Source organism: Neoarius graeffei, chromosome 21 (genome assembly GCF_027579695.1).
Source record: "Neoarius graeffei isolate fNeoGra1 chromosome 21, fNeoGra1.pri, whole genome shotgun sequence".
NCBI classification, from domain to species: domain Eukaryota; kingdom Metazoa; phylum Chordata; class Actinopteri; order Siluriformes; family Ariidae; genus Neoarius; species Neoarius graeffei.
The window spans coordinates 55,601,370-55,629,324 of record NC_083589.1 but is presented as its reverse complement, the minus strand read 5'-3'; the positions used below and the strand labels follow the sequence as shown (position 1 = coordinate 55,629,324).

The 27,955-nt window shown below is 41.9% G+C and overlaps 1 protein-coding gene across 1 annotated transcript in view; it reads left to right on the top strand.

The window, feature by feature from the left end:
• Positions 1-20,567, top strand: part of lmf2b (lipase maturation factor 2b) — a 44,720-nt gene extending 24,153 nt beyond the window's left edge. Inside the window, exons 6-14 of the mRNA XM_060903384.1 lie at positions 1,102-1,240; positions 1,400-1,534; positions 3,565-3,670; positions 3,787-3,883; positions 9,441-9,623; positions 10,141-10,309; positions 13,227-13,338; positions 16,897-17,005; positions 19,758-20,567. Coding sequence (XP_060759367.1) covers positions 1,102-1,240; positions 1,400-1,534; positions 3,565-3,670; positions 3,787-3,883; positions 9,441-9,623; positions 10,141-10,309; positions 13,227-13,338; positions 16,897-17,005; positions 19,758-20,096 — 1,389 coding nt within the window. The 3' untranslated portion in view covers positions 20,097-20,567. The remainder of the gene's footprint in view (positions 1-1,101; positions 1,241-1,399; positions 1,535-3,564; positions 3,671-3,786; positions 3,884-9,440; positions 9,624-10,140; positions 10,310-13,226; positions 13,339-16,896; positions 17,006-19,757) is intronic.
• Positions 20,568-27,955: the final 7,388 nt, after the last annotated feature.

The following is a 27,955-nucleotide window of genomic DNA, read 5'->3' as shown; positions in this document are numbered from 1 at the left end:
TGCAGGCCGCCACGGCGGGCTGCCTCAGGAAAGTAACCATTTGTCCTACCTTAACTCGTTTTGCTTTTTCTGCCTCCTTTTTTGTATTTTCGACCCTGGGTTTATTTTCTTTCCTTTTCTGAAAACCCGATTTGTGTCCAGACATTTTGTTCTGCTACCAACGAACTAACTCGTCAGGTCTCGTCTCTCGAGTCCGCGATGATTCCCGTGGGAAGGGCAACAACTGATACATTTTTATAAACAGCCAATAGGGAGGTTGCAACGTTCAGGCTCTCCTTTGCTCACAGACACTCAGTAATGCACTTATTCTCTGTCTCCTGGCAGAAAGCTCCTTGGTTTGCTTGTGTCTCAATCACAGCTGGTATCTGTAGAAAGACTTCTTTTCACCTTTCCCATCAGCTTTGTTGGAACACCCTAACACAGCACAAAAGTTTACCATTGTAGGTTTATGATGAATCAAGTGCCTCGTGGGTTTAAATTCCGCGCGCTGCCGTTATTTCCCCCTGATCACGAGTTTGTTGGTCTTCCAATATGGCGCAGGGTTTGTTTACTTCCGGTTTCCGGTGACGTCAGTGGGAAGGGTCTATACATTGACCCTGTGTGGATTAGAGAAAATCCAAAATAAATTCAAACTTGTGCACTCAAGTCTTTTTTTTTTTTTTTGAAGTCGTTAAAGATGTACGCTGTATAATCATTCCACCCTGGAAAAAAAACAGTTCGAGGAAATCATTAACAGCCCAAAATTACCATGACATTCACGGCCATGAGGAGTGTAACGTAAACTTCTGACACCTGATTTGTAATATAAATAAGACTATGAAAAGTATGACCTACTGAGCCTTTTAATTGATTTAGAGACAATTGATTTAATATTTGCTGGCAATGAATTTAAAAAGTATTGAACCTGAATATCTAAAAGTTTGTTTACTGAGCATAAGCTTAGGTTTTGGGAAACGCAGGTCAGATTTACTTAGCGTTAGAACTATGAATACTTGAGTTCCTGGTAAAGTAATCGCTCAAATGTTTAGGAACGAACTTATGAAGGCATTTAAATGCTAGTTGTAATTTTCACGCTGTTTTCCGCACACTTCTGTTTTCCAGGTCGTTCTCCAGCTCGGTAACATCCTCCTGGGCGGCTGCAGTCTGTTCCACCTGCTGACCATCGCACTGGGCTTCTCGCTGCTCGACGATGAGGCGCTCAGCTGCTCGCCAACCCCCAAGAAAAAGGCCAAGACTAAGAGTACGATCTTATTTTGACTGGAACCTGTACTTAACTGCATTCACATCGTAGATAAGCATGTGGGGGAAATGTGTGTTTAGTGATGATATTGCATTAGATAGGAAAATCCAGAATTGTAATAATCTATCTCTCTCTGTCTCTCTGCCTGTTGTTTTTCAGCTTGGGGCCAGTTTTTCGTCTCAAGTCTGCTGTTTCTTTTCAGGCTAGCTGTCCATCTTCTTCTTATTTTCAGTGCAGTAATGTTCTTCAAATTGGAGGTCGATTGGGAAAAGATGATCGTGACGTCGAAACCAAGTGAGTCTACATTTAACCTCAGCTTCTCTGGAGTGGTTTAGAATTGCATGGATTTTTTTCCCCGACCCACAGCTACCATAGTACAGCTTCAGTTCTTTTTCTAAGTAAAATGAGCTACAGTTCAGTGCAAAAGTTTGCAGTTCTGATGTATGCTTTGTATTAGCGTTAAGAATTCATCAGCCTGTAATCTCTTGCAGTCGGGACAGTCTGACTCTGTAACGTTTTAGAAAAGAACTTAATTTGATCTAGTTTGAGCAGATTCAGCTCGTCAGAAGGGCAGTAAATCAAATCCAGTGGCCGACTGGGGTGCTATAGGTGTCAAGTCACGCAGCTGTTAATCATGACAAGTCACCATTAGTTAATCTAAATTAAAGCACTCACTGAAATATGACTACAGGGAGCAAGGCTTTCCCCAGGAAAAAAAATATACTGTATATCCGAGCGGTGCTACCGATACGGAGCCCAGCCCGAAGGGGTCCATAGCCCCGGCTGCTGAGGGGTCCGGGGGCATGCTCCCCTGGAAAATTTTGAAGTTAGAAACTTCTTCATATGCTGCATTCTGGTGGCATCTAGGGCTGATTTAGGCCCAATTCAGTATTAAATTTGCTGGTTTTTTTTTTTTTTTTTTTTACCTTGTCAAATATGCAAGGGGCAAAATTTAAAGCGCAAAATTAGATTCGAAATGAAAACACTGGAAACAGTCAATTCAGAGAAATATTTAATCTTATTGCACAACACAAAAATGCATAATATTGAACAATATAGCAGCTGAAATTAGAATATTAGCAATACGGCGCTCAACTACAAACCTACAACGCAACATCGCCATCTAGTGGCCAGCGCCTAGAACGTGGTTTTATGTGTGGTTATGAATGTCAGTCAGTGCACGCAGCGAAACCCTTTTTCACTTCTGGGTTGAGTACCAGGCTAGTCTAGACGTAAATAATGGCCCTTTTCCACTACCCTTTTTCAGCTCACTTCAGCCCGACACGGCTCGCGTTTCGACTACCTCAGAGCAGCACGACTCGGCTCGCTTCAGTCCCGCTCAGCACCCAAAACTCGCACGGTTTTGGAGTGGGGCTGAAGTGAGCCAAACCGAGCCGAGTGGGGCTAGGGGCGTGAGGAGACACTCCCCTGTGCACTGATTGGTGAGGAGGAGTGTCCTCACATGCCCACACACGCCCCGCGAGCACGCTGGGATCTGTAAACCCGGAAGAAAAAGAATTACGATTTCTGAAGCCTTATGCGCCTCGCCTAATATATACGCTCTTGCCAGTATCTGTCGGCGTTGTCGGTGACAACAAGCCACAGCACCAAGACCAGCAACACTAACGACTCCATGTCCTCCATGTTTATTGTTTACTATCCGGGTCGTGAGACTACCGCTTAAAAGGTCACTGATGTCACTGTTTGCGCCGCCTAACGACATCACGTGACGTCCACCCACTTTCGCTAACTCCACCCAATGTGTCCACCCACTTCCAGCCAGCACGGTTCAGCGCGGTTGTAGTCGAAATGCAACTCCAACAGCCCCACTCAGCTCGACTCAGCACCGCACGACTCAGCCGCGTTGGTAGTGGAAAAGCGGCATATTACAATATCTTCCCATTTCTATAGTTATTACTCATTTTCAGAGGCGAATAGGAGATATTTAGGTGCGGAAAGTACTCTACATTGTTCAATTTATGGTATTGGTTTCTTGTTTTGGGGTGTGCAAGTGACAGCGCGGTGCTGATGTCGCACAGTGCGGCGGAGCGCTGTGTATCCGCGCTTTGGGGAAAGCCCTGGGGAGAGTAGCATAGTCGCTCATGCTAGCCTTATAACACCTTGTTCTGCCAGTCGTCTTTATTTAGCTTCATTTATACACCACAATGCCACACTACACGTGTCTCCAGATTTAAAAAAAAAAAAAAAAAGGAAAATGTATATCTAGTTGTGGCAGTGACGAGTCCAGCCGCCTCACAAAACATTAATAATTGTTAATTTATCCATCCCCTGATGAGATGTCCGTTGCTCTTTCTTTCTTGCAGCCTTTACCAAAGAAGGCTTTAATAACTTTGTGTACCAGATCCAGGTTCCTAGCATTTGGATCGGAGTGCTTTCTCTGACTTGGGAAGCTGTAGCTTCCCTGCTGAAGTAAGACATTTATTTATTTATAAACTCCACTGTGAAGCTAATCATGGAAAGTGATGATCAGGTTGGAAGAAGTTTACAGTAACTGCACACTTCTCTGCGCTGTCTGACTTTGCTAGGTGTTTGTATGTACGAGGTGTCCTGGGCAAACTGTGGGCGTTCATCCAGTGGGTCACTTTCACTGCTGCCACTGTGGGGGTTTTTGCTCTCAGCCTGGTAAGGAACAATTCAGAAACATGAGTCACTGTGAAATTGGCTTTATTACTCAACAGAGGCAGAGCAACCTTTCAGACCTTTACATGTTTTGCATACGAGCTCTGCATTTTAACACTGATGTGAGCGATCACTCAGAAATGCACGAAAAGGGTACTTTTGTTTTTCCACAGTAAAAATGACAAAAGTTAATAGGTATATGAATCTGGAGTTCTATAGACACGAGTGTTTTACTGGGAAATGCACCACTCGTATTTTTCATACGAGCTCCATCCGGGACATAGAGAACCAAAACCGTGACCTAAATCTCTCTAGACCCTTTTCAGTCACGTGACCTTCGTAAACGCGACCACCATTTTGGACATGTAGTGTACTTCGGCTCGAATCAGTTTGAATGCGAGGAAGGCGACAAACGAAAAACATAAAAGAAAAAGGAGCGAGATGCAGAAAACACCTTCACTATCCGGCGACGTAGGGCATTTACAGGGCGAGCAGAGGGAGAGGTATTTGCAAAAATTGAGGTTAGCAGGCTTAGAGAACGACGTTTACCTGCTTCCACCAATTGTTCACTGACGTACGCTCCGGCTTGCTCCCCCTCAAATTAAGCAGCACGCTCCAGCTTGCTCCCCCTCAAATTAAGCAGCACGCTCCAGCTTGCTCCCCCTCAAATTAAGCAGCACGCTCCAGCTTGCTCCCCCTCAAATTAAGCAGCGCGCTCCGGCTTGCTCCCCCTCAAATTAAGCAGCGCGCTCCGGCTTGCTCCCCCTCAAATTAAGCAGCGCGCTCCAGCTTGCTCCCCCTCAAATTAAGCAGCGCGCTCCGGCTTGCTCCCCCTCAAATTAAGCAGCGCGCTCCGGCTTGCTCCCCCTCAAATTAAGCAGCGCGCTCCCCCTCAAATTAAGCAGCGCGCTCCGGCTTGCTCCCCCTCAAATTAAGCAGCGCGCTCCGGCTTGCTCCCCCTCAAATTAAGCAGCGCGCTCCGGCTTGCTCCCCCTCAAATTAAGCAGCGCGCTCCGGAACCTCGGCTGGAGCACTCCAGGAGCAAGCCGGAGCGCGCTGCTTAATTTGAGGGGGAGCAAGCCAGAGCGCGCTCCAGAACCTCGGACGTTGGCTCCGGCAGCTATTTACACTGGATCTGGTGTAAATAGCTACCGGATCATAATTACAGTAAACTAGTAAATACAGTAAAGGAAAAACTTGAGACTGAAAGGTTTTAACAGTCATCCAAATGACTGAACGTAAACGTTGCTACAGTAACATACTAGCTACTATGTTGTTGACATTAGCTAGTCAACAATAGCTACTACAGAAGAACAAAGAGGTTACAATGGGTTATTTTAACCTATTTGGTTACACACTCGCCGCCACAGAATGTTAACAGCAGTGTAATGCCTTTTCTGGCTAATTTTATTCGTCTTACCTCCAACAAAGTGGTCACTACACAAGCGTTGGTATGCCGAGGGCTGCCAATCTTTCCTGTTAATGGTCGCTATCCATCTTCTCCGTCGGGATCCGATAAAATGATAAACCCTTGCCTTGTTTGTTGATGGTTACTACATCCACAGGGGTGATAGCGTTCCGGCGCACCGTGGCTGGGGAAAAAAAAAAATCTAGTTCGCCCATTGTCCTGTGTCATTCTGAGATGCGCAGATAGACAGTAAAGGGAATTCCGAATTCCCTTTACTGTCTATCTGCGCATCTCAGAATGACGCAGGACAATGGGTGAACTAGATTTTTTATTTTTTTTTCCCCCAGCCACGGTACGCCGGAAATCCGGCGCGGCGCCGGAACGCTATCACCCCTGCATCCAGGTGCACAACAATATAGTGGCATGATGGAAGAAAAAAAAAAAATCTAGTTCGCCCATTGTCCTGTGTCATTCTGAAATGCGCAGATAGACAGTAAAGGGAATTCCGAATTCCCTTTACTGTCTATCTGCGCATCTCAGAATGACGCAGGACAATGGGTGAACTAGATTTTTTTTTTCCCCCAGCCACGGTACGCCACGGTACGGTACAATATAGTGGCATGATGGAAGAAAAAAAAAAATCTAGTTCGCCCATTGTCCTGTGTCATTCTGAGATGCGCAGATAGACAGTAAAGGGAATTCCGAATTCCCTTTACTGTCTATCTGCGCATCTCAGAATGACGCAGGACAATGGGTGAACTAGATTTTTTTTTTTCCCCCAGCCACGGTACGCCGGAAATCCGGCGCGGCGCCGGAACACTATCACCCCTGCATCCAGGTGCACAACAATATAGTGGCATGATGGAAGTCTTGCTGAAAGTAAAAACTTTCTTTGCTGCCGTTCCTCAATGTTGGCTGTGGTAAACTACTGGTAGTACATGTCCAAAATGGCGGCCGCGTTTGTCGTGATGTCACGTGAAAAGGGTCCATACGTCACTCGTGAGGAAATCGATGAATTGTTTTGATAAATTTGGGGACTTTTTGTTTGTGAATGTGTCGCTATAATAAAAAGAAAATCACACATTGCCTTGAAGATATGAAGTTTATCTTGTGTTGAAAAAGTCGCATTTAAATAATATTGGCTGGCATTGAGTGGTATATCAGATATATTCCATTCAGCTAGTATGATACTGAATGAGTCGAGTCGAAGATGAGTAGCTGAATGGAATATATCTGATCTACAATGGAAAAAAAGACAGCCAGTATTATTATTGTAATTCATACACATTTCTTTCGGGTGTTCGATGCGTCTTTCTCTCAAAATCTTCCGTATTTAACGAAGCAAACCTGGCGGCCATGTCTGTTTACAAATTGTCCCAGTCGCTCGCTAGCGTGGAAGTTTTACATCTCCGACGTGTGACGTCATGTCGTCTTGACAACCATGCAACATCGTAAACCATATTCAACGCTCATTCTCCATTGGGTAGAGTGATGTAATACATGTAGGATGAGCAGTATGCTAACAGTATTGCATGCTATCAAACCAAATGAATGAAACCCGCTAGAAGGGAATAGAACACGTTTTTATTCCATCGAAAAAGTGTCCTGTATTTATAATAATTCCCGATATTTCACTATGATGACGTCACGCCTAGTGTTTTCCCGCTGACTAGAAGTGCTCTCAATGGTGAACCGGTTCAAAACTAAAGTTCTTTTGATTAACTTTGTGTGTGTGTGTGTGTTGGGGTTTTTATTTATTTATTACTTTTTATTTTTGTGGATGTGTCCATATAATATAAAAATGTTACACAGTGGCATGAATATTTGAAGTTTATCTTATGTTGAAAAATATTTTTACCCATTCGCTTTGCTCACTCGTGAAATACACATTCACCACTCAAAGGTAAACTTTTTTTTTTTGCAATTGTAAAGCGGCCTTGAGTATGAGAGAGGCACTATACAAGTTGAAATGATCTCATCTCATTATCTCTAGCCGCTTTATCCTTCTACAGGGTCGCAGGCGAGCTGGAGCCTATCCCAGCTGACTACGGGCGAAAGGCGGGGTACACCCTGGACAAGTCACCAGGTCATCACAGGGCTGACACATAGACACAGACAACCATTCACACTCACATTCACACCTACGCTCAATTTAGAGTCACTAGTTAACCTAACCTGCATGTCTTTGGACTGTGGGGGAAACCGGAGCACCCGGAGGAAACCCACGGGGAGAACATGCAAACTCCACACAGAAAGGCCCTCGCCGGCCACGGGGCTCGAACCCAGGACCTTCTTGCTGTGAGGCGACAGCGCTAACCACTACACCACCGTGCCACCTGAAATTATTATTATTATTATTATTATTATTATTATTATCTCATGTATAAAAATATTTTATACTCTAGATATCTAAACTAAAACAGATGAGGTAGAGGCAGTTGTTGTGTACACACACACACCACTATTCAACCACAGTACACTCTTGGTTGGTTATTTATGGCTAATGGATCCTTATTCACAGCCCGAACATCTGGCCAGTGGCGTGTTAAAGCTAGACGGCCTTTCGATTTCACAAAATTGGTGAAATTTGGTTCCCTCTGAAATTTGATCATTGTGATTTATGTTTATTTCTGTAATATTTCACAAAATATCAGGCCATTCTGTGGCTGGGAAGTTATTTAATTTGAGGGGATTAAAGCAGATAATGTGTGTGAAAAGTCCGTGTGTGTGTGTGCGCAGGTTTCCCTTTGAGCGTGCACTGACAGTTCCATCATTCTGTCGCTAAACGAACAGCTGATCACACCGAGGTGTTCGCTGAGCGCCGATGTTTATTAATTTGGTCCTGCGTTTCCTTTCCTTCGTATACAACATAACGTCTTTTCTCGCTTTCCGTTACTGTAGTCGCTCTTTGACATTTCACATTTCGCACACTCACGTCCTCCATTTTTCTCTCCTGTTTCAAATTTGTATCCCACAATGCCTTGCGTGAACGGGGAAAGCCCACCACGTGATGATGCATGATGTAGTATCTTGAATTGGGTCATGGTGAAGCAGGAAAAAGTAGCAGAGAATTTAAGGCTATGTGGCTGTAGTCATTAATTGTTCAATTGTATTAGTTTTTTTTTTTTTTAAATAGTCTGATTCGAATTCAGTAGCTTTCGGTCCACTAAACACAAATAATTGGGTGTCGGGGAAAATTCTTTTTATGACCTGCACTTGAAAAATCTGAAAGGCCGTTAAGTTCATCTCATCTCATTATCTCTAGCCGCTTTATCCTTCTACAGGGTCGCAGGCAAGCTGGAGCCTATCCCAGCTGACTACGGGCGAAAGGCGGGGTACACCCTGGACAAGTCGCCAGGTCATCACAGGGCTGACACATAGACACAGACAACCATTCACACTCACATTCACACCTACGCTCAATTTAGAGTCACCAGTTAACCTAACCTGCATGTCTTTGGACTGTGGGGGAAACCGGAGCACCCGGAGGAAACCCACGCGGACACAGGGAGTACATGCAAACTCCGCACAGAAAGGCCCTCGCCGGCCATGGGGCTCGAACCCGGACCTTCTTGCTGTGAGGCGACAGCGCTAACCAATACACCACTGTGCCGCCCCCAAAGGGATCAATAAAGTTTTATCTAATCTAATCTAAAGCCAACCCTCTCTCTCCGCCTCTTCTCTTTCGGAAAAAGCCAACCCACTCGCTCCGCCTCTTCTCCTCTTCTGGAAAAAGCCAATCCACTGTCTCCGCCTCTTCTCCTCTCTCGGAAAAAGGTAAAAACTTTTTCCTGAACCGGTCCCGTTGTTACAGTTCACTGCACAACAATAAGGCATGGGGGGTTTTCTTTGGAAATTCCTGAACGCACGTCTGCACTCAAGCCGAACGGCAATGCAAGTAAACTGAAGTGGACTCGACTCAAGCGGTTTGTTTGGCTTAAATGACGTCATGCGCCGAGCGGTCACGGAAATAGCCGACAGAAATTCGCCGCGATCCACGCTAACTTTATTTTAATTATTACTTATTAACAATACTTCTTGGGACCAGAAGAAAATTACAGAAGTTTTTTTTTTTTTTTTTAACATGTGCATAAAATTAAAACCGTTGCCTATGAGCTTTAATAGTTTTATTTTTCGTGTGTGTGTGTGAAGGTTCCGTACACTGCTCTAGCAGGAATGTCCAGCAGTAAAATTTTACCCGGGGTGAGGGAGGCCTATGAAGCTGTGGAGAAGTTTCACCTGGTCAGTTCATACGGCATTCAGCACCGAATGATTCCTCCTGCAGGACGGCCGGAGATCGTCATCGAGGGCAGCATGGATAAGAAAACATGGACGGTTAGAGCCTCTTTAAATTACACACGGCTTCGATCTCCTAGTAAAAGAGCAACAAACCTGTTTTGCTTTTGTCTTTTTAGGGTTTCAGGGAATTTTAAATCTGCATGAGCACATCTGGAACTCAGCTAATTGTGCATTGATATAAATTTAATTGTAATTGATATAAATGAACATATTGATGGCATTACAATGGTGGAAAAGTTTCGGACAAATTAAAGCTTGTAAGCAGAGACTTGATTATCGACCTCAGACTTGTTTAGATACTTCAGGCTGAAAGACTTGTACAGTGAGGACTTGAATGACTCGTTTGCGTTGATGTGGTTAATAGCTTTCCATCAATCTGAGTGACGTGAGATGATTTGTCACCCGACTTCCTCTCGAATATCACCTACATTTCAGCGTACTCATCTCATGCTGTTTTCTGCTGGATTTCATTCTCAGCGTCGTCATGACATGCTGTGCTGTCTCTTTCCTGAGACAGACTCTTAACACTCTCTTGCGTGTGTGGCTCTTACAGGAGCTGAGCTTCATGTATAAGCCCGGCAGTACGAGTGGCGTTCCTGCAGTTCTCGGGCCTCATGAGCCGCGGTTAGACTGGCAGCTGTGGGAAGCTGCTCGACAACAACATGACCAGAGCCCGTGGTTTACAGGCCTGATCCAGCGCCTACTGGAGGGCAAACAGGACGGTGAGCTAACATGGACGCGCCAACATGCTCCAAAAGTCAGAGTTCATTATCAGACCGTTGTTACCAGAGGTGGACAAAGTACCCAACTTCATTACTGAAGTCAAAGTACAGATCCTTCTGGTCAAATGTTACTCCGATACAAGTGAAAGTTGTCCAGTCAAATTTTTACTTGAGTTAAAGTACTGAAGTACTTGCTTTTAAAAATACTTGAGTATTAAAAGTACAGTTTCTGTCAACGCATCGTTGTATTATTGCCACAACGCTTACAAAACCTAATGCCGCTGAAACAACTGACTGGATTTACAAAATAAACGCATGCTGTGCCATTGTGGTGGTTTAACGTTAAAGGGCATATTCTGAACCAGTTTTTTTTTTTTAAATTTTTTTATATGAAAATATGTCCCTTTACACACTCCTCCAGAAGGGTAATTTTGCACAAGGCCATCTGTCTACAGCAGAAAAAAATAAAATAACAAAACGCGTCTGGAAAAATCCCAAGGGAGTCTGGAGCCAGATTCGTGACATCACCTGCGGAAGCGCCAGCAGGCTGCGAGAGCTTTGCACGGTTTCAGTGCACAGCCTGTGTAGACCAAGCGCTCCCATTTCTCTCTCATTGTCCGGTCTTTTGGGAAACGATGAGTACTAATCCCATCAAGATTGGTGTTGCTCCACCCTCCTACGATACATCTGTTAACCATTTTAATAATTACGCGATAACGTTGAAGAAATTTGCAGAAAACCACCAGGTCGTTTTCTCATAAACAAACCAGCGCTGATGTAGGATTCAGAAAGAGGCGTCCCACACGCGACGTCACGAAAATCAGTGTTTGCCGGGAAATCCAAATGCCGAGTTTTTTCAGAGGCGGACCAATTCGCCTCAAATGGCTTGATTTCAACTGAATTTTTCTGGTATTGCGCAAGGTAAAAAAATTGCGCAAAATGTGACAGATATTTGACCAAAGTTTAATATAAAATAGGAGAATTACATTGATCTTGCTCCTGAATTTACCCGTGATATGCACTTTAAGCTAGCTAGTCAGTGAAACTCCAGCTGGCATGCTAGTAAACTCTTTTCAAATTCGAAATCATACTGGGTAGCTAACGCTACTAGAAAAAAGATTTCTACATTCTGTTTATTTGGCAAGATTATGCTAAAACATTTCTGAAAGGACTTCAGATAAGTTAACGTTATTCATGTTAGCGTAACTCCATGTTTACATGCTAACTAACAGTGTCCAAGTTAATGTTAACGTTAGCCGTGGACAAGGCTAGGGCAACTTGGCGGGCAAATCCGTAGAAAGTCATTTGACTAACCAGACTGCATAACTATTGCAATGTTATCGCTAGCTCTAAAAGCACACATGACTTCATTGCAAGCTTTCTCTTGGAATAAAACGTTTATATACCTCAATATGCTTCTGCAGGTTGGACGGCGAGTTTTTGTCGGCCGTGATGTGGTTCGTTTTAGGCAAACAAAGCAAACATTTAAAATGAAATGAATCTTTAATCCTTTCAGAAAACTGAAACATGGGTTCATGGGCCATGGGTGTGTTCGTTCTTCAGAAGAACCGCCTCCTTCCATTCCGCCATCAACTGGTCGTGTTAAATAACGCTGCTGAGAAATCACTGAACTTGATTTTATACAGTCTATGGACGTGACGTGACCCGAGTGATTACTGATCGGCTGTCTCAGTGTCACCTGCGAAAAAAACGTCACGTTTTAGAAAAGAGATCCCCTCCACTTTCAAAGCTGCTTCATAGGCAAGGCAAGTTTATTTATATAGCACATTTCATACACAATGGCAGTTCAGTGTGCTTTACAGAAGTAAAAACAAAAACAGTAAACAATAGAGAAATAAAATTACATAAAATAATTGTATTTTTATTCTAAAACAATTAATTAAAAGAATTAAAAGAAAATAATAAGAATTAAACAATAGTAGAAATAAAATAATAAAATGAAGTAGAAATAGGAGGAGAAAAAAAGAAACCAGCAGAATAGAATAAAGAATAAAATAGAATAAAGTTAAAATTAAAGTAAATTTAAAACATTATAAAAAAAAGACAATATTAATTATTTAACAGAAAGCATCTGAATATCTTCATAGTAACGAGGACCTTGATAGAAATGTAGTGGAGTGAAAAGTACGATATTTGTCTTTCAAATGTAGTGACATTAGTCATAAGTTTCCAAGAAAAATAATAAAGTAAAGTACAGATACACAAAGTGTACTTAAGTACAGTACTCAAGTAAATGTACTTCTTTACCGTCCACCTCTGGCTATAATGCAGTTTGGTTTAGTTGTATTACTTTAACAGGATTGTATTATTCTTATATAACGTACGTGTATAAAGCCTAGGTCACAACCGGACGTACGATTTTTTTGGCTGTGTGTTTTTTTTTTTTTTTTTTTGGCGTTTCCCAAATCGCTGTTTTTTTTTTTTTGTAGTAGAGAAAGACGCACATTGGCCGTAAGTTAGTCTTGCAACCTGAAAAAACGTAAGCGCCCGTAGAGTTTGTTTGACATGACAAAGAACCTCTGCGGCCGGTCTACGGCTCGAAAATCAGCACAGCACACCCGCGCCCTCCGTGCATTTCTTGCGTTTTTTGCACGTAGACCGGCTGTAGGAGCACATACGGCCGGTTGTGACCGAGGCATAAGTAAGGAATAATAAGAAGAAAAAGAATCAGTGAAGTGATGTGATGTGTCCCAGATTGAAGTGGAGTTGCTGTTCTCACCTCAGAATAAATTATTTTCCAGTAACTCTGTGTGTGTAATCAGAGTTTTGTGTGTTTTGAGTCTGTTCACACATCCAGCAAGACAGAAAGTACAGTGTTAACCTGAACAGGCTGATTTGTTGTAAAACCAGTGAAAGTGTTCTCATGGTGTGTGTGTGTGTACGTGCTCTGCTATAGTGGTAAGTCTGCTGCAGGTGAATGAAGCTCAGTACCCCTTCAGCTCCAAACCACCAGCTTTCATCAGGGCTAAAGTCTACCACTACCGTTTCACCCACACGCCTGAAGACGGGTGAGTTGGACACCGTGTTCACACCATCAGTCAGGGTTTATATCCACATACACCGTGGTTACTTTTTACACGGTATGGTGTCGGCATATAATGACCCAATTCACAATACTGGGTTCATGAGTCACTTTTCTCCCACTTACATTTCTGTCCACATTCACTGGATATGATCAATTGCATGCTACTCTACTACCAGGATATCAGCTCATATACCGTGAGTAGAGAAAAACAAAATGGTGGAGCGTGTTGCTGAAGCAACTGAGGACAAAATAAAAACTACTCAAAAACAACCTCCCACCCCCCAAAAAAAGCAACAAAATATGGAATAAAAGCATTTGATGGTAAACTTTTTTTTCTAAGAATTATCGCATTTTTCACAAATTGATCATCATTTTGCCGGTTTGTTTACATTCTAAGCGGAAATTATTTTATTGGACGTTTTGTTTAGTTTTTATTTATCGAATTTGCAGAAAATTAAAAATGGTGTTTCTCAAAATTCAGTGAATGTGGATAGAATAAATAAATATTAACAAAAAAAAGTTATTCCACTCAATCTCGCCATATGTGGCTTATAGCCGACTCGGTGCTACACAACTCATCAGCTATCAGGTCATGCACGACTCGATTTCGTTTAATAACTGTTTTTTATTTTTATATATATATATAAAATGAAATTGTATTACAAAACATTTCATATGCAGCATTTATTTTCCTATTCTTTTATCAACTTATTTAGCTAAATTAATAAATCCCCCCCCCCCAAAAAAAAAAAAATGAACAATTTAAAAATCACAGAAGTAAAATATACCAAGTGTCTGTACTTTTATATTATTCTACTCTTACAGTTCTCGAAACTGAAACCATAGGGTACCTGTTTTTTTTTGGCAATATCTTCCTTTATGGCGGCATGGTGGTGTAGTGGTTAGCGCTGTCGCCTCACAGCAAGAAGGTCCGGGTTCGAGCCTCGTGGCCGGCGAGGGCCTTTCTGTGCGGAGTTTGCATGTTCTCCCCGTGTCCGCGTGGGTTTCCTCCGGGTGCTCTGGTTTCCCCCACAGTCCAAAGACATGCAGGTTAGGTTAACTGGTGACTCTAAATTGAGCGTAGGTGTGAATGTGAGTGTGAATGGTTGTCTGTGTCTATGTGTCAGCCCTGTGATGACCTGGCGACTTGTCCAGGGTGTACCCCGCCTTTCGCCCGTAGTCAGCTGGGATAGGCTCCAGCTCGCCTGCGACCCTGTAGAACAGGATAAAGCGGCTACAGATAATGAGATGAGATCTTCCTTTATATTCATCATAAGTGCTACCAGCCGAGGTTTGTTTTGCCTGGCAACAGTTTTTATTGTTGTTAACTAAAACATTCCTTTTATTCAAAATGAAAAAGTGAATAGCAAATAGGCCTTTTTCTTAATAGACCTTTATGAACAGTTGTACTGCTTCCATTTGCTTCTCTTTTCTTTAGCTTTCAGCAGTCTGTCAGTTTCAGAGAGCTCTGATCACTTGTTAAATCTATTTCTACAGTCATAAGACCTTCCCCCCCATTTATATCGTTTGTTTATTTGGTGCATGTTCTCCACAGTATTTGCGCTGTTACTTCAGCCCAGCCTAGGGTGAAGTCACACGTATTCCAGCTATTCTACATTATTTATGTATTCTGCCTACATTATATGGGGCCCTCTGCTGTCTAAATAGCAGTTATTGCTTGGAAAAATGAAGATTGTGCAGCCTGATGATGCTCATGATTGATTTTTATTATTATGCCCCTGGCCCAACTTTAGTTGGCGGGGGCGTTATGATTTCACTATGTCCGTCCGTCTGTCTGTCTGTCCGGAACACTCGCACAACTTTTTTTTTACAGTTAAAATTGACCTACGTGCACCAAATTTTAATTTTGGGGTCTATCTGGGGATGACCTAGTATGAGTTTGAAAGGTGGCGAGATTGACCTACTTTTAACTGGGTCAGAGGTCGGGAAATATGAACTCGCATAACTTTTTGGGTGTTAATAATAATAAATTAAATTTATATAGCGCCTTTCAAGAAACCCAAGGATGCTTTACAATTATAAACAAGGAAAAATAAATAAATTAAAAATAATTAAATAAATAAGTAAAAAGTCCACCAAGTAGGGGTCAGGATGTAATTCCCGTGGTGTAGCAGCCACAGTCCCACCAAAAGGCGGACGAAAACAAGTCCCACATCTCCAGCACCGCCGCCGTGACGCCGTCAGCAACATCGCTCGAACACCACGCCATAGATCCACAAAGCGAGCAGAGAAGCTCCGCCATGCAGAGCGCTGGTATGTCCAAACAGCCTGCACAGCCGCCGTGACACCACCGAGCAACATCACTCAGAACATCACGCCAAGTGTTAAAGCATAGAGCGCTGGACAACCACGATGTAAAATGAGCAACGAGCTCACTGCAGTCCACAGCTGGGAGCGCAGGCATCACCCACGGCGAACCAAGGCCTGGAGGGAACCGACACCCAAAACTGGGTCTGGAGCTACACCACAACCGGCGGGCTAAAACACACAAACAAACATCAAACTACAGAAATACACAGAAAAAAATAAATAAATAAAATGAAAATAGAAAAAGAAAGGAAAAAAAAAAAGCTCTGGTGAGAAGCGGCAGCCAGAACGCGCACGACGTACTCTCAAACGGAAACGAAAAAAAAAACCTTGGAATGCAGGTTAGAAAGCATACCAATATCAAATAGAAAGCATACCAATATCAATGCTCATTAATAGAAAGCATATTAATATCACTGCTCAGCCACCAGGTGTGGTATGTAGGTTTGCCTTGGCAAGACCTTACTCGAGTTCGAATGGTGGCGAGATTGACCTACTTTTAACTAGGTCAAGTTTATTTGTATAGCGCTTTTAACAATAGGCATTGTCGCAAATCAGCTTTACAGAATTTTAATGACTAAACATGAGCTAATTTTATCCCTAATCTATCCCCACTGAGCAAGCCTGATCAGGAAATATGAACTCGAAGAACTTTTTGGGTGTTGATATCGATGCTCACCCACCAAATGCAGGTTTGCTGAGGGAAATCGCATAACTTTTGGAATGTTATCCATCCTCACCTACCAACGGTGATTCGGAGATTCATGCAACTTTAAACTGGGTCATAGATTTGAAAATATGAACTTGCATAACTTTTTAGTGCATCATTCTGGATGCGACCTACAAATATTCAGGAAATTTTTCAAAAGCAGCAATTGGATTCTCTCTCAAACTGCTCAGCCGGGGGCATCTCTGCTCCTTTGGACACATCTAGTTTTCTTTAAATTTGAATCCTCACAAATTCGTATCATGACTTGTCATCGCACGGTAGACATGTTATGTGCCTAGTATGGCGGTAGAGTGGAGCGTTTCTGCCTCACAGCTCGAGGGTCTCCAGTTTGATCCTAACACACACACAGGAAAAATCCCTTCGTTTTACTGGAAGCAACTCCTCATCTGTTTTCACTGATAACTTTTTTTTTTTTTTTCTCTTTCCTGATTAGTCCTATATTGTATTGTACTCAAACACCTCCGTTATTGTATTGTGTGGCAGGACGGAAGCACTGACCTGGTGGAAACGGCAGTATGTGAGGGATTTCTTTCCCACGGTGCACTTGAGTGACCCGACACTCAAAGAGTTGCTGAGTGAAGCTGGACTTAAGGTAGATGATTTAATGTAGACATCCTGATCTTAATGAGTTTCTCATGTTTGTATGTACACTTGTGTTCAAAATAATAGCAGTCCAACACGACTAACCAGATCAATCACTGTTTTTGGTGGAAATTATATTACTACATGGCAAATAATTTACCAGTAGGTGTAGTAGAGTCATAGAAAACCAACAGACCCAACACTCATGATATGCATGCTCCTGAGTCTGTGTAATCGAATAATTAAGTGAAAGGGACGTGTTCAAAATAATAGCAGTGTGGAGTTTAATTAGTGAGGTCATTCATTCTGTGAAAAAACAGATGTCAGTCAGGTGGCCCTAATTTCAGGATGAAGCCAGCACATGATGTTCATCCATTTCTCTCTGAAAACCTGAGAAACATGGGTCGTTCCAGACATTGTTCAGAAGAACAGCGTGCTTTGATTAAAACGTTGATTGGAGAGGTAAAACGTATACTGTAAAGAAGTGCAGAAAATGATGGGCTGCTCGGCTAAAATGATCTCCACTGCTTTAAAATGGACAGCAAAGCCAGAGAGACGTGGAAGAAAACAGAAGACTACCATTCGAATGGATCGAAGAAGAGCCAGAATGGCAAAGACTCAGCCAATGATCAGCTCCAGGGTGATCAGAGACAGTCTGAAGTTACCTGTGAGTACTGTGACAATTAGAAGACGCCTGTGTGAAGCTAATCTATCGGCAAGAAGCCCCCGCAAAGTTCCACTGTTAAAAAAAAAAAAAGACGTGCTGAAGAGGATACAATTTGCCAAAGAACACATCGACTGGCCTAAAGAGAAATGGAAAAACATTTTGTGGACTGAGGAAAGTAAAATTGTTCTTTTTGTGTCCAAGAGCCGCAGACAGTTTTTCAGACGACCCCCAAACACTGAATTCAAGCCACAGTACACTCTGAAGACAGTGAAGCATGGTGGTGCAAGCATCAAGATATGGGAATGTTTCTCTTACTGTGGTGTTGGGCCCATTTATCGCATACCAGGGATCATGGATCAGTTTGCATTAGTGCTGTCAAGCGATTAAAATATTTAATCGCAATTAATGTCGCGACTGTCATAGTTAACTCGCGATTAATCGCACATTTTTGTCACATGAAAAACCATTGTAATTCTCTTATCAGCATAAAAACGTGAATGGGCTTGCTTTTGTATTGCAAAGCATAACACGTCTTGACACAGCCACTGCAAAGTGAAACCTAAGCCGAACACTGGGGCTAGCAAAAGAACCATGAGTGAAGTGATCTACTGCTTGAGTTAGTCTACAACTCTAATCAGAGAGACAGGTTACACAGTGACGGTAGGCTTGACATGCTTGATTATAATATAAAGTACACTATTATATTAACTTTAAGTTGTTCGTTGATAAATATTGCATTGATTCTGATCTTTACTGTTTCAGCTCACTTAACACATTTTGTACTTTTACACTTTCTGCCTGTTGATGCGTCGCGCTGTCCAATCAGAGGCGGCCAAATTTGCATATTACAGGAAGGATTTCTGGGATAGCATTGAGTTTACAGTTCAGAGGGATCTGGCTTCTTTAGACGCTGTCTTCTTAAAACTGAATAAATATTTAAAAAGAGCCAAATGAGCCAGTCTTTTGAACGGCTCTTTTCAAAGAACGGATCACAAAGATGCGGATCCCATCAAAGAGCCATAAATCCCATCTCTACTCGCGCGCCCTGCCCGCGCTGATTCTTTGGGGGGGAAAGGAGGGCAGAGGACTCTGGCTGTGCGGGGCATTACAGTCTAGCTGCTATCGTTTTTCTAAGCAAAGTCTCTGTTGCAAGTTCCTGGCAGTTTCAAAAGCTTATGAAAAACCTACATGTCACAGAGCGTTAATCTCGCGATAAAAAAATTATCGCCGTTAAAATTGAGCCAAGTTAACGCGTTAATAACGCGACATTTTTGACAGCACTAGTTTGCATATATCAAAATACTTGAGGAGGTCATGTTGCTTTGTGCTGAAGAGGAAATGCCCTTGAAATGGGTGTTTCAACAAGACAACGACCCCAAACACACCAGTAAGCGAGCAGCATCAGGGTTCAAGACCAACAAAATGAAAGTTATGGAGTGGCCAGCCCAATCCCCGGACCTTAATCCGATAGAAAACTTGTGGGGTGACATCAAAAATGCTGTTTCTGAGGCCAAACCAAGAAATGCAGAGGAATTGTGGAATGTTGTCAAATCATCCTGGGCTGGAATACCTGTTCACAGGTGCCAGAAGTTCTCAGAAACCGTGGTTATACAACTAAATATTAGTTTAGTGATTCACAGGGATACTAAATCCTTAAGATTTTTTCAGTTTATACAGTAAATATTTGGAGTTTGTAATGAAAAATGCAGACACTGCTATTTTTTTGAACAGCCCAATGTTCATTTTTCTTCATTTTCTGTAAAGTAATTAAAATATTCATACATTTTTCTTCATATTTTGATGTAGAATATAATGTGCAGTGTTCCCAATGCATGGAAATAAAAACTATTATAAGGATTTTGAGCTTTACTCACGTTTTTAAAAACACACTGCTATTATTTTGAACACAACTGTACGTAAGGAATAAAACACACGGGGTGTGATGATGTAGGACAATAATCAAAAATATGGTGGTGTGATCCAGCATGACCACATTTACAGCTTTAGACATCTTGCTGTATCGTGTTACCACGATGCAAGTTGTTTAATGTCTCATTGCATTGGTGATAAAGTAGTGCTTTGTGTGTGTGTTCAGGAGGAGTTCCCGGTCCATCGTGGCTCCGACACGCCTCTCTCACAGGCTCTGAGTGTGCTCCAAAGCCAGTCGAAGGGTCTTTCTGGACACCTCCTGACTTCGAGCCTGTTCGCCACCGTGGTGTCCATCCTCCTCATCAAACTTCTGTTCTCTCGAACCAGGAGCACTAAAGGCACAAAACCCAGACCGTCTGCATCCGAACAAAAGAGTAAGAAATCCAGAGAGCACACTGAGCCCTCTGAGAAAAGCCGCGGTGCCTCCAGCCGAGGAGGCAAGAAGGAGAACTCGGAAGACAGGAAGCTTGACTCCTCTGATAAAAGCCCGCGGAAGAGGAAGTGAGCTCCGGAGCGCCACATCCGGCAGAGATGACAGATTTATTCTCAGGTGTATGCTAACTACGCAATTACCGTCCAATTCTATCCATTAAATTATTTTTCTAAACCCCCTCTCGGAATAGTGAAGTGTTATTTGGTCTGATGTTCACGGATTGCAGCTTTAGATCATGCACTCTGTAACAGAACCACTGAATGAACCAGGGCTTCGGATGATCACACATCATCTTAGGGCAGTGTGTGATTTTTGTTTATTTTTCTCTGTAAGGGCTTAAAACACTAGCACTTTCCCTGGTAACGCTATTTGTCATAAATTTGTTTTTGAAGTCATTGGAGATTATATTTTTAATAGGATTTTTTTTTTTCAAAAGCAATCTGCATGATGTCCTTTAATCACATTCATTTAAAAGAAATAATGAGATGTATTTTATCCCATGGTCTGAACCTTTGACAAATATTAAAAGTATGATGTTTCTTAGTTGAGTGAGTGAGTTTTTTTTTTTTTTTTTTTTTTATTATTATTATTATTTTTTTTTTTTTTAACTGAATGAATGAATTTACCCGTTCTCTATTTTTGGAATTTTCCACATTTCTTCATCCTGGTTGGTTAGATGGTTTTGATTAATTATCTATAACAGCAGCTCTGATTGGTAGTTTTGGCTGTTACTCAAATAATACATTTATATTAACATACCATGGCCTAATGGTTAGAGAAGCAGCTTTGGGACCAAAGGTTGCTGGTTCGATTCCCTGGACCAGCAGGAATGGCTGAAGTGCCCTTAAGCAAGGTACCTAACCCTTAACTGCTCCCCAGGCTGTTCTGTAATGTAGTGTACCTGCTCTAATTCAGTTATCACGGTCATCTCACAGCAAGAAGGTTCTGGGTTTGATTCTCACAGCCAACGGGGGCCTTTCTGTGTGGGGTTTGCATGTTCGGTGCATGCTTGCCACCCAAGCCAGGATAGATTGGACAGGGTTGCGTCAGGAAGGGCATCTGGTGTAAAACCTATGTGTATCAAATCCCTGATCTGGGTGGAGTACAGAAGCACGGCAGGCGGAACCTGAAGTTCTTACAAACGTTTTTTTTTTTTTTTAAAGGGGAACAGAGGGCAATATATAGAGTAAATATAACACTAAAACACACATTAACGAACCTTATTCAAGACTTACAAAAGTTTTTTGTTCTAAGGTTGGAAAGTTATAGTGTTTTGAAAGTAGCTCGAGCAAACTATTTCCGCAGTTTGAACAGCCCGCCATGATATTAATTTTATCCAATCAGAATGCACGTTCATTTTCTCTGCGTAACACTCATGACGTATGTACGTGCCCAGTTGTGTTGGCTCATTGAGGTTGGGAATAGCATGTGTGAATCGGAAAGTAGGACGAACTGTAAGTGATCGGCTACACAAACTGGTACCCTTCTAAGCCATAGCCTGCTTGCAGTGTGTCTTGCGGGATCTCTTCGTATGATTCGACAGAGCTGTCGCTTTCACTTGATGCGCCCGACGCCATGATTACACGCTTCTCTCCTAGTGCAGTGGGTAGCGCTGACGTCACGGTCTTTTAAAAATGGCGACTCTTGTGCCGTTTAGTGTACCGACTATTATATTTACAATTACCAAGATATTTCGTTGTTTTCTTGTATATAAATTTGATAGAATACTTAAGAATACGTTACTTTGTCACATCACCAACTGTATATATTATATTTGGTACCCCTTTAAAGAGAGGTGTGTATGGCTTTTCAGCCTCACACACATACATTCTGGTCGGGAGCCTCTTTTCTCTGCTCTCCTCCTTTTATGCTCCGTCCCTGTAACTCTCTCACACACACCTTGACAGCAGGTAGAATGACTCAGCCACTTACCTTCCCTGACCCCGCCCTCCATTCACAGACTGCTGCTTGGCCACGCCCCTGCTGCCACACTATGCCAAATCAAATATGCGGAACGGATCCGCTATGGTGACCCCAATGCCATACGTTATTGTTTCTGGAGTAACAACTGACTTACAGGGACTGATATTTTGATCATAAAATTTATTTTTAAAACATAATTTAACAAAAGTTCATTATCATTTTGGTGGAATTTTCTGTAAGGAGGCGTTTAACATTTACAGAAGGAGGCTTCAGTGTCAGCTCTTTGTAACAGTAAGTTTTTCCACCACGTGAAAGTCTTCAGTTCAGAGGACTTTGCACTTTCTGGTTTCTCTGTAACATGATTGTGTTTTTGTTTTCTCGAGGACATTCAACAGCATTAAATGCAACTATAAATGGATAAATGTACAACATCTGATTAAAGCTAGATGGCTCCCTCTGAAATTTGGTCATTGTTCTGTAATACCCCCCCCCCAAAAAAAAAAAAAAAAACGCAGCCCATTCTGTGGCTGGGAAGTTATTTAATTTGAGGTGATTTAAAGCAAATAATGTGCATGAAATCACTCCCTTCGCGCAGTCAAGCAGAGGAAGTCCGTGTGTGTGTGTGCGCATGCGCAGGTTTACCTTTGAGCGTGCACTGACCGTTCCATCATTCTGTCGCTAAACAAACAGCTGATCACACCGAGGTGCTCGCTGAGCGCCGATTATTTATTAGTTTGGTCCTGCGTTTCCTTTCCTTCGTATAGAACATAACGTCTTCTCGCTTTCCGTTACTGTAGTCGCTCTTTCACGTTTCATTTGCACGCTCACGTCGTCCATTTTTCTCTCCTGTTTCAAATTTGTATTCCACAATGCCTTGCGTGAACGGGGAAAGCCCACCACGTGATGCATGACGTAGTATCTTGTATTGGGTCATGGTGAAGCAGGAAAAAATAGTGGAGAATTTTGGGCCACGTGGCCTTAAATTCATTAATTGTTCTATTTTTAAAAAGCTAATAAAATTGGAAGTCTGTGATTCGAATTCAGTAGCTTTCAGTCCACTAAAGAAAAATAATTGGGTGTTGGGGAAAATTCTTTTCATGAACTACACTTGAAAAATCTGAAAGGTAGTATAGCTTTAAGTATCAGATGAGAGTGTAATCGTTGCCAAAGTGCTGTGCTATAAGAGGATTAAAACACACAGAATTACTGGAAAAATAATCAGCTTCAGGGTCGCATCTGTGACTTCACAAAGCCACTGCAGTGTTGATTATTTTCTTATAACAGTACACATTCGTATGATTGCTGTTTTTCAGGTATTTAAACATTTCACTGCAGTAAAAATGAAACATTACTCTTACTCACCACATGATGGCAGTGTAATATTGTAAGACTAGAAGTGTAGCAAAGTTGGGGGGGTTGTTTTTTTTTTTTTTTAATCTCAAGAATCTAAAATATGTAAATGCAAAGACTTATTTATGCTACACTATATAGCCAAATGTTTATGGACACCAAAACATCTGCACCAATATGTTCTTTTTGAACGCTCCATTCCAGATGTTATCCCCATTTTGTTCTTCTAATAACCTCCATTCTTCTGGGAAGGTTTTCCACGAGAAAGAGCATTGGCGAGGTCAGGGAAGGAGGCCTGGGGTACAGTCAGCGTTTCAGTTCATTCCAGAGGTGGTCAGTGGGGTTGAGGTCAGTGCTCTGTATGGGACACTCGAGTTCTTCCACTCCAATCTTGGCAAACCATGGAGCTCGCTTTGTGTCATGCTGGAACAAGTTTGGGTGTCAATACCAGTGAACTGAAAAAAACCCCAAAACCCTGTCATATGCCACAGCATGCAAAGGCATTCTATATAATTACATAACGTGCTTCTCATGTTGTGATAGCAGTTTGGAGAAGGCTCACATCTAGTAGTGTTTCTCACCCACTGCGCCACGGCCATGAAGCACCATCTAGCGGGCTGTGATTTCTTTTCAAGTTGAAGTTAAATTTTACTGTGAGTAGGGTACAATTGCTGGGTTGCATCCGACATCACATCTGCCTCATTAAGCTACGGTCACACTACAGCTCGCGATGCTTTGCGATAGGTTATCGATGAAAATGAGGCATTTTGGCAGCGATATACATGTGAGCTAAAAGTTGTGGTCTGTGCAAACTCGCGTAGCGTGTTGTGCATGCGCTTGGATCCCAGTCGTTATGGGAAACACCTGATACTGATTTAAGCACAATCAGCACGCACAGATATGGGAGCTGTTTTCACAGTGGCTTTGCAAAGTATTATCACCGTCACGTTTGTTTCTAGCCATGTTTATAACGCTGTTTAAATACTCAGCTTTATGCTTTGTTTTTGTAAATATCAAGCCTGCTAATAAACACACTTCCTGCACTTAGATCCGTCGACCGCCGTCTATCATGTAGTGTCCTGATCCCCAGATCTTTAACTCAGCCACATATAAAAAGTCATACTCCTCCATGCTCTTCCAGGTTTTCATCTGTGTGTCCATGTAGAACGATGTCTGCAGCACCAGGTAGTTTGACATGTTGGGGAACGCAATGGATGGATCATTTTCCAACTCATAGGCAAAAATCCTTCTTTGTTAGTGTGTAACCCTTATCAAAAAGAAGTATACTTCAAGTTCATTTTACTAAGTAAAGTATATTTCCTTAAGTATACTTTTGTGTACCAAGTATACTGATATCAATGTACTTACAGTATACTTGTAAGTAAACTAATCTAATACTTCTTGGGACTAAATCGGCCCACTTTTAGTTTATAAAAAGTATACTTTAAGTCTAAGAGAAGTAAACTCAGAGTATACAACTAGTATTTTTATACTGCAAGTATACCACAAGTAAACTTGTATACTAATAGTTTACTAGTTCTATACTTGTCCACTCTTTAGTTTACAAAAGCATACTTCATAGTGTACTGGAAATACACTATGAGTTTACTCGTTTTATACTTCTACTCCACTTTTTAGTTTACTAAAGTATACTTTGTAGTATACTGGAAATATACTATTGGTTTACTTACTACACACTTCTTAGTTTATAAAAGTATACTTTATAGCATATTGGAAATATACTATGTTACTGGTTATATACATCTAGTCCAATTTTTAGTTTTGAAGTTTACTGCAATTCCCCTTCTAGGTATACTATTAGTTTTCTAGCCCGAACCCTTACCTCATGCACACTACCAGTAGACAACTTAAGTGTTTTGTACCCTAAGTTACAATGAAGTTATAAAGGTAAGAATTCACAAAATAACAGATACTCAGGATTAAGAACATATTCATTTTCTTTAAAAATCTAAATTTACTACAGGGCAAGTACACTTAAACATCTCATTCTCATCTCATCATCTGTAGCCGCTTTATCCTGTTCTACAGGGTCGCAGGCAAGCTGGAGCCTAACCCAGCTGACTACGGGCGAAAGGCGGGGTACACCCTGGACAAGTCGCCAGGTCATCACAGGGCTGACACATAGACAACCATTCACACTCACATTCACACCTACGCTCAATTTAGAGTCACCACTTAACCTAACCTGCATGTCTTTGGAGTGTGGAGGAAACCGGAGCAAACCCACGCGGACACGGGGAGAACATGCAAACTCCACACAGAAAGGCCCTCGCCGGCCACGGGGCTCGAACCCGGACCTTCTTGCTGTGAGGCGACAGCGCTAACCACTACACCACCGTGCCGCCCCACACTTAAACATAAGGCACAAATATTTTAATACTTTATTACACTTTTGTTAAGTATATCTTGATAAAAAGTATAAGCTTAATATACTTAGACTTTTCTATATACTTATGTATAACTTTATTAAGTATATCTCTGATAAGTAAATAAAAAGTAAACTGAAAGCATACTCTCTTATTTTAAGTTTAAAAGAATTTTACTAGAAGCACACTTGAATAAACTTCTTTTTTGTAAAGGAAGGATCTAATCCCATTGAATGGTTTCTATATCCACTTCTTTTGAGTGGACTTCTTGGTTTTAATAACTTGCTTGTTTGCTGAACACAAACATGGAAGTAAGTTCTTGTGTTAATGGACCAGACTCCACTTTTGGATCATTAATCCCTTTTGACCCTGCATGCATGGTTTGGCTTCTGGCACATCCATACAGTTTTAAATACAATACCTACAATTAAAAACAGTTTTTATTGCATTTATTTAATTCCTGGGCTCCCATCTGTAACAGGAAGTGATTTGCGTTTCATTAATACACTTTACAATAGATTATTAGATTCTAATAGAATAGAGGAGCCAAAATAATTGGGGATCTTTTTTAATACTCATTACAAGTATGAATAGGTGGGCCTTAACACAGAAAAGGTTAAGAACCCCTGACATATGGGTATGATGGTCAGGGGTCCACAAACATTTGACCATATCATGTATTGTATATCCAGGAACATTAATTAGACCGGGGCGGCACGGTGGTGTAGTGGTTAGCGCTGTCGCCTCACAGCAAGAAGGTCCTGGGTTTGAGCCCCGGGGCCGGCGAGGGCCTTTCTGTGTGGAGTTTGCATGTTCTCCCCGTGTCCGCGTGGGTTTCCTCCGGGTGCTCCGGTTTCCCCCACAGTCCAAAGACATGCAGGTTAGGTTAACTGGTGACTCTAAAATTGACCGTAGGTGTGAATGTGAGTGTGAATGGTTGTCTGTGTCTATGTGTCAGCCCTGTGATGACCTGGCGACTTGTCCAGGGTGTACCCCGCCTTTCGCCCGTAGTCAGCTGGGATAGGCTCCAGCTTGCCTGCGACCCTGTAGAAGGATAAAGCGGCTAGAGATAATGAGATGAGATGAGATTAATTAGACCGGTGTTTAAATTAAGAGCCCGGGCTAATACAGTAGTTTATTTTTAAATTGTCAGTGCTGCTAGTTTAAAATGCACGTATCTCTACTATACAGGTGAATAGAATGTTACTAATAGACTAAATATTTTATCTTTTATTCTATTAGAGGTTAATGATCCTGATAATGAGAACGGTGGTGTGTCCTGGATCTCTGCTTCATGCCGGATATAGCTCTGAATACACACACACATACAATTTCCCTGCATTCTGCTCTTCGTGTGTATGTGCGCGCATGTTGTGCTTTAATTTTTTTTTTTTTGTTTCTAATCACAGAAGGAAAAGCTGTAAATCTGCAATCAGTGTTTTGAAGCAGCTTAAGAGATGGAGGCATCTAGTGTTCAAAGAAAGCTATTTTTTTTTAAATTTACCTTCCTAATAAGAAGTTATGTAGACTTCTAAAAAGAAAAAAAACCCACCAGCTGCTTTAGTAAAGCTGTAGATTTCACCCACCTGACTTATGGCTCATTTAAACAGAACCAGAAATAGCCTCCTACTACACTGTGTGCACAATTATTAGGCAAGTTGTATTCCTGATGATTAATTTTATCGTTGAACAAATACAGTGCTCTCAGTCAATCCAAATTGTTAATAAACCTAAAACCAGAATGATTAACAAAGGAAAGGGGAGTTTAGGCCTTCTCAGGGGAATATATAAGTGTGCACAATTATTAGGCAGCATTTAGTGTGCAGAATTATTATGCAACTAAATGAAAAGCTTAAAGTTTCCCATCTCACTTGTTTATTTTAATTTTCAGTGTAACAAATAAACAACTCAGAATTAACAAATAAACACTTCTAGCATTTCAAAAATATTCAGTGACCAATATAGCCACCCTTCTTTTCAATAACTGCCATGAGCCTTCCATCCAGTCTGTTAGTTTTTTGATTTGTTGACGATCAACTTTTTGTGCAGGAGCAACCACGGCCTCCCAAATGCTATTCAGAGTGGTGTATTGTCTTCCCTCGCTGTAAATCTAATGCTTAAGAAGGGGCCACAAGTACTCAATAGGGTTTAAGTCAGGTGAGGAAGGGGGCCATGTCATTACTTTGTCATCTTTAAGGCCTTTGCGGGCTCGCCAAGCAGTGGAGTACTTGGGTGCATGTGATGGTGCATTGTTCTGCATAACAATCATGG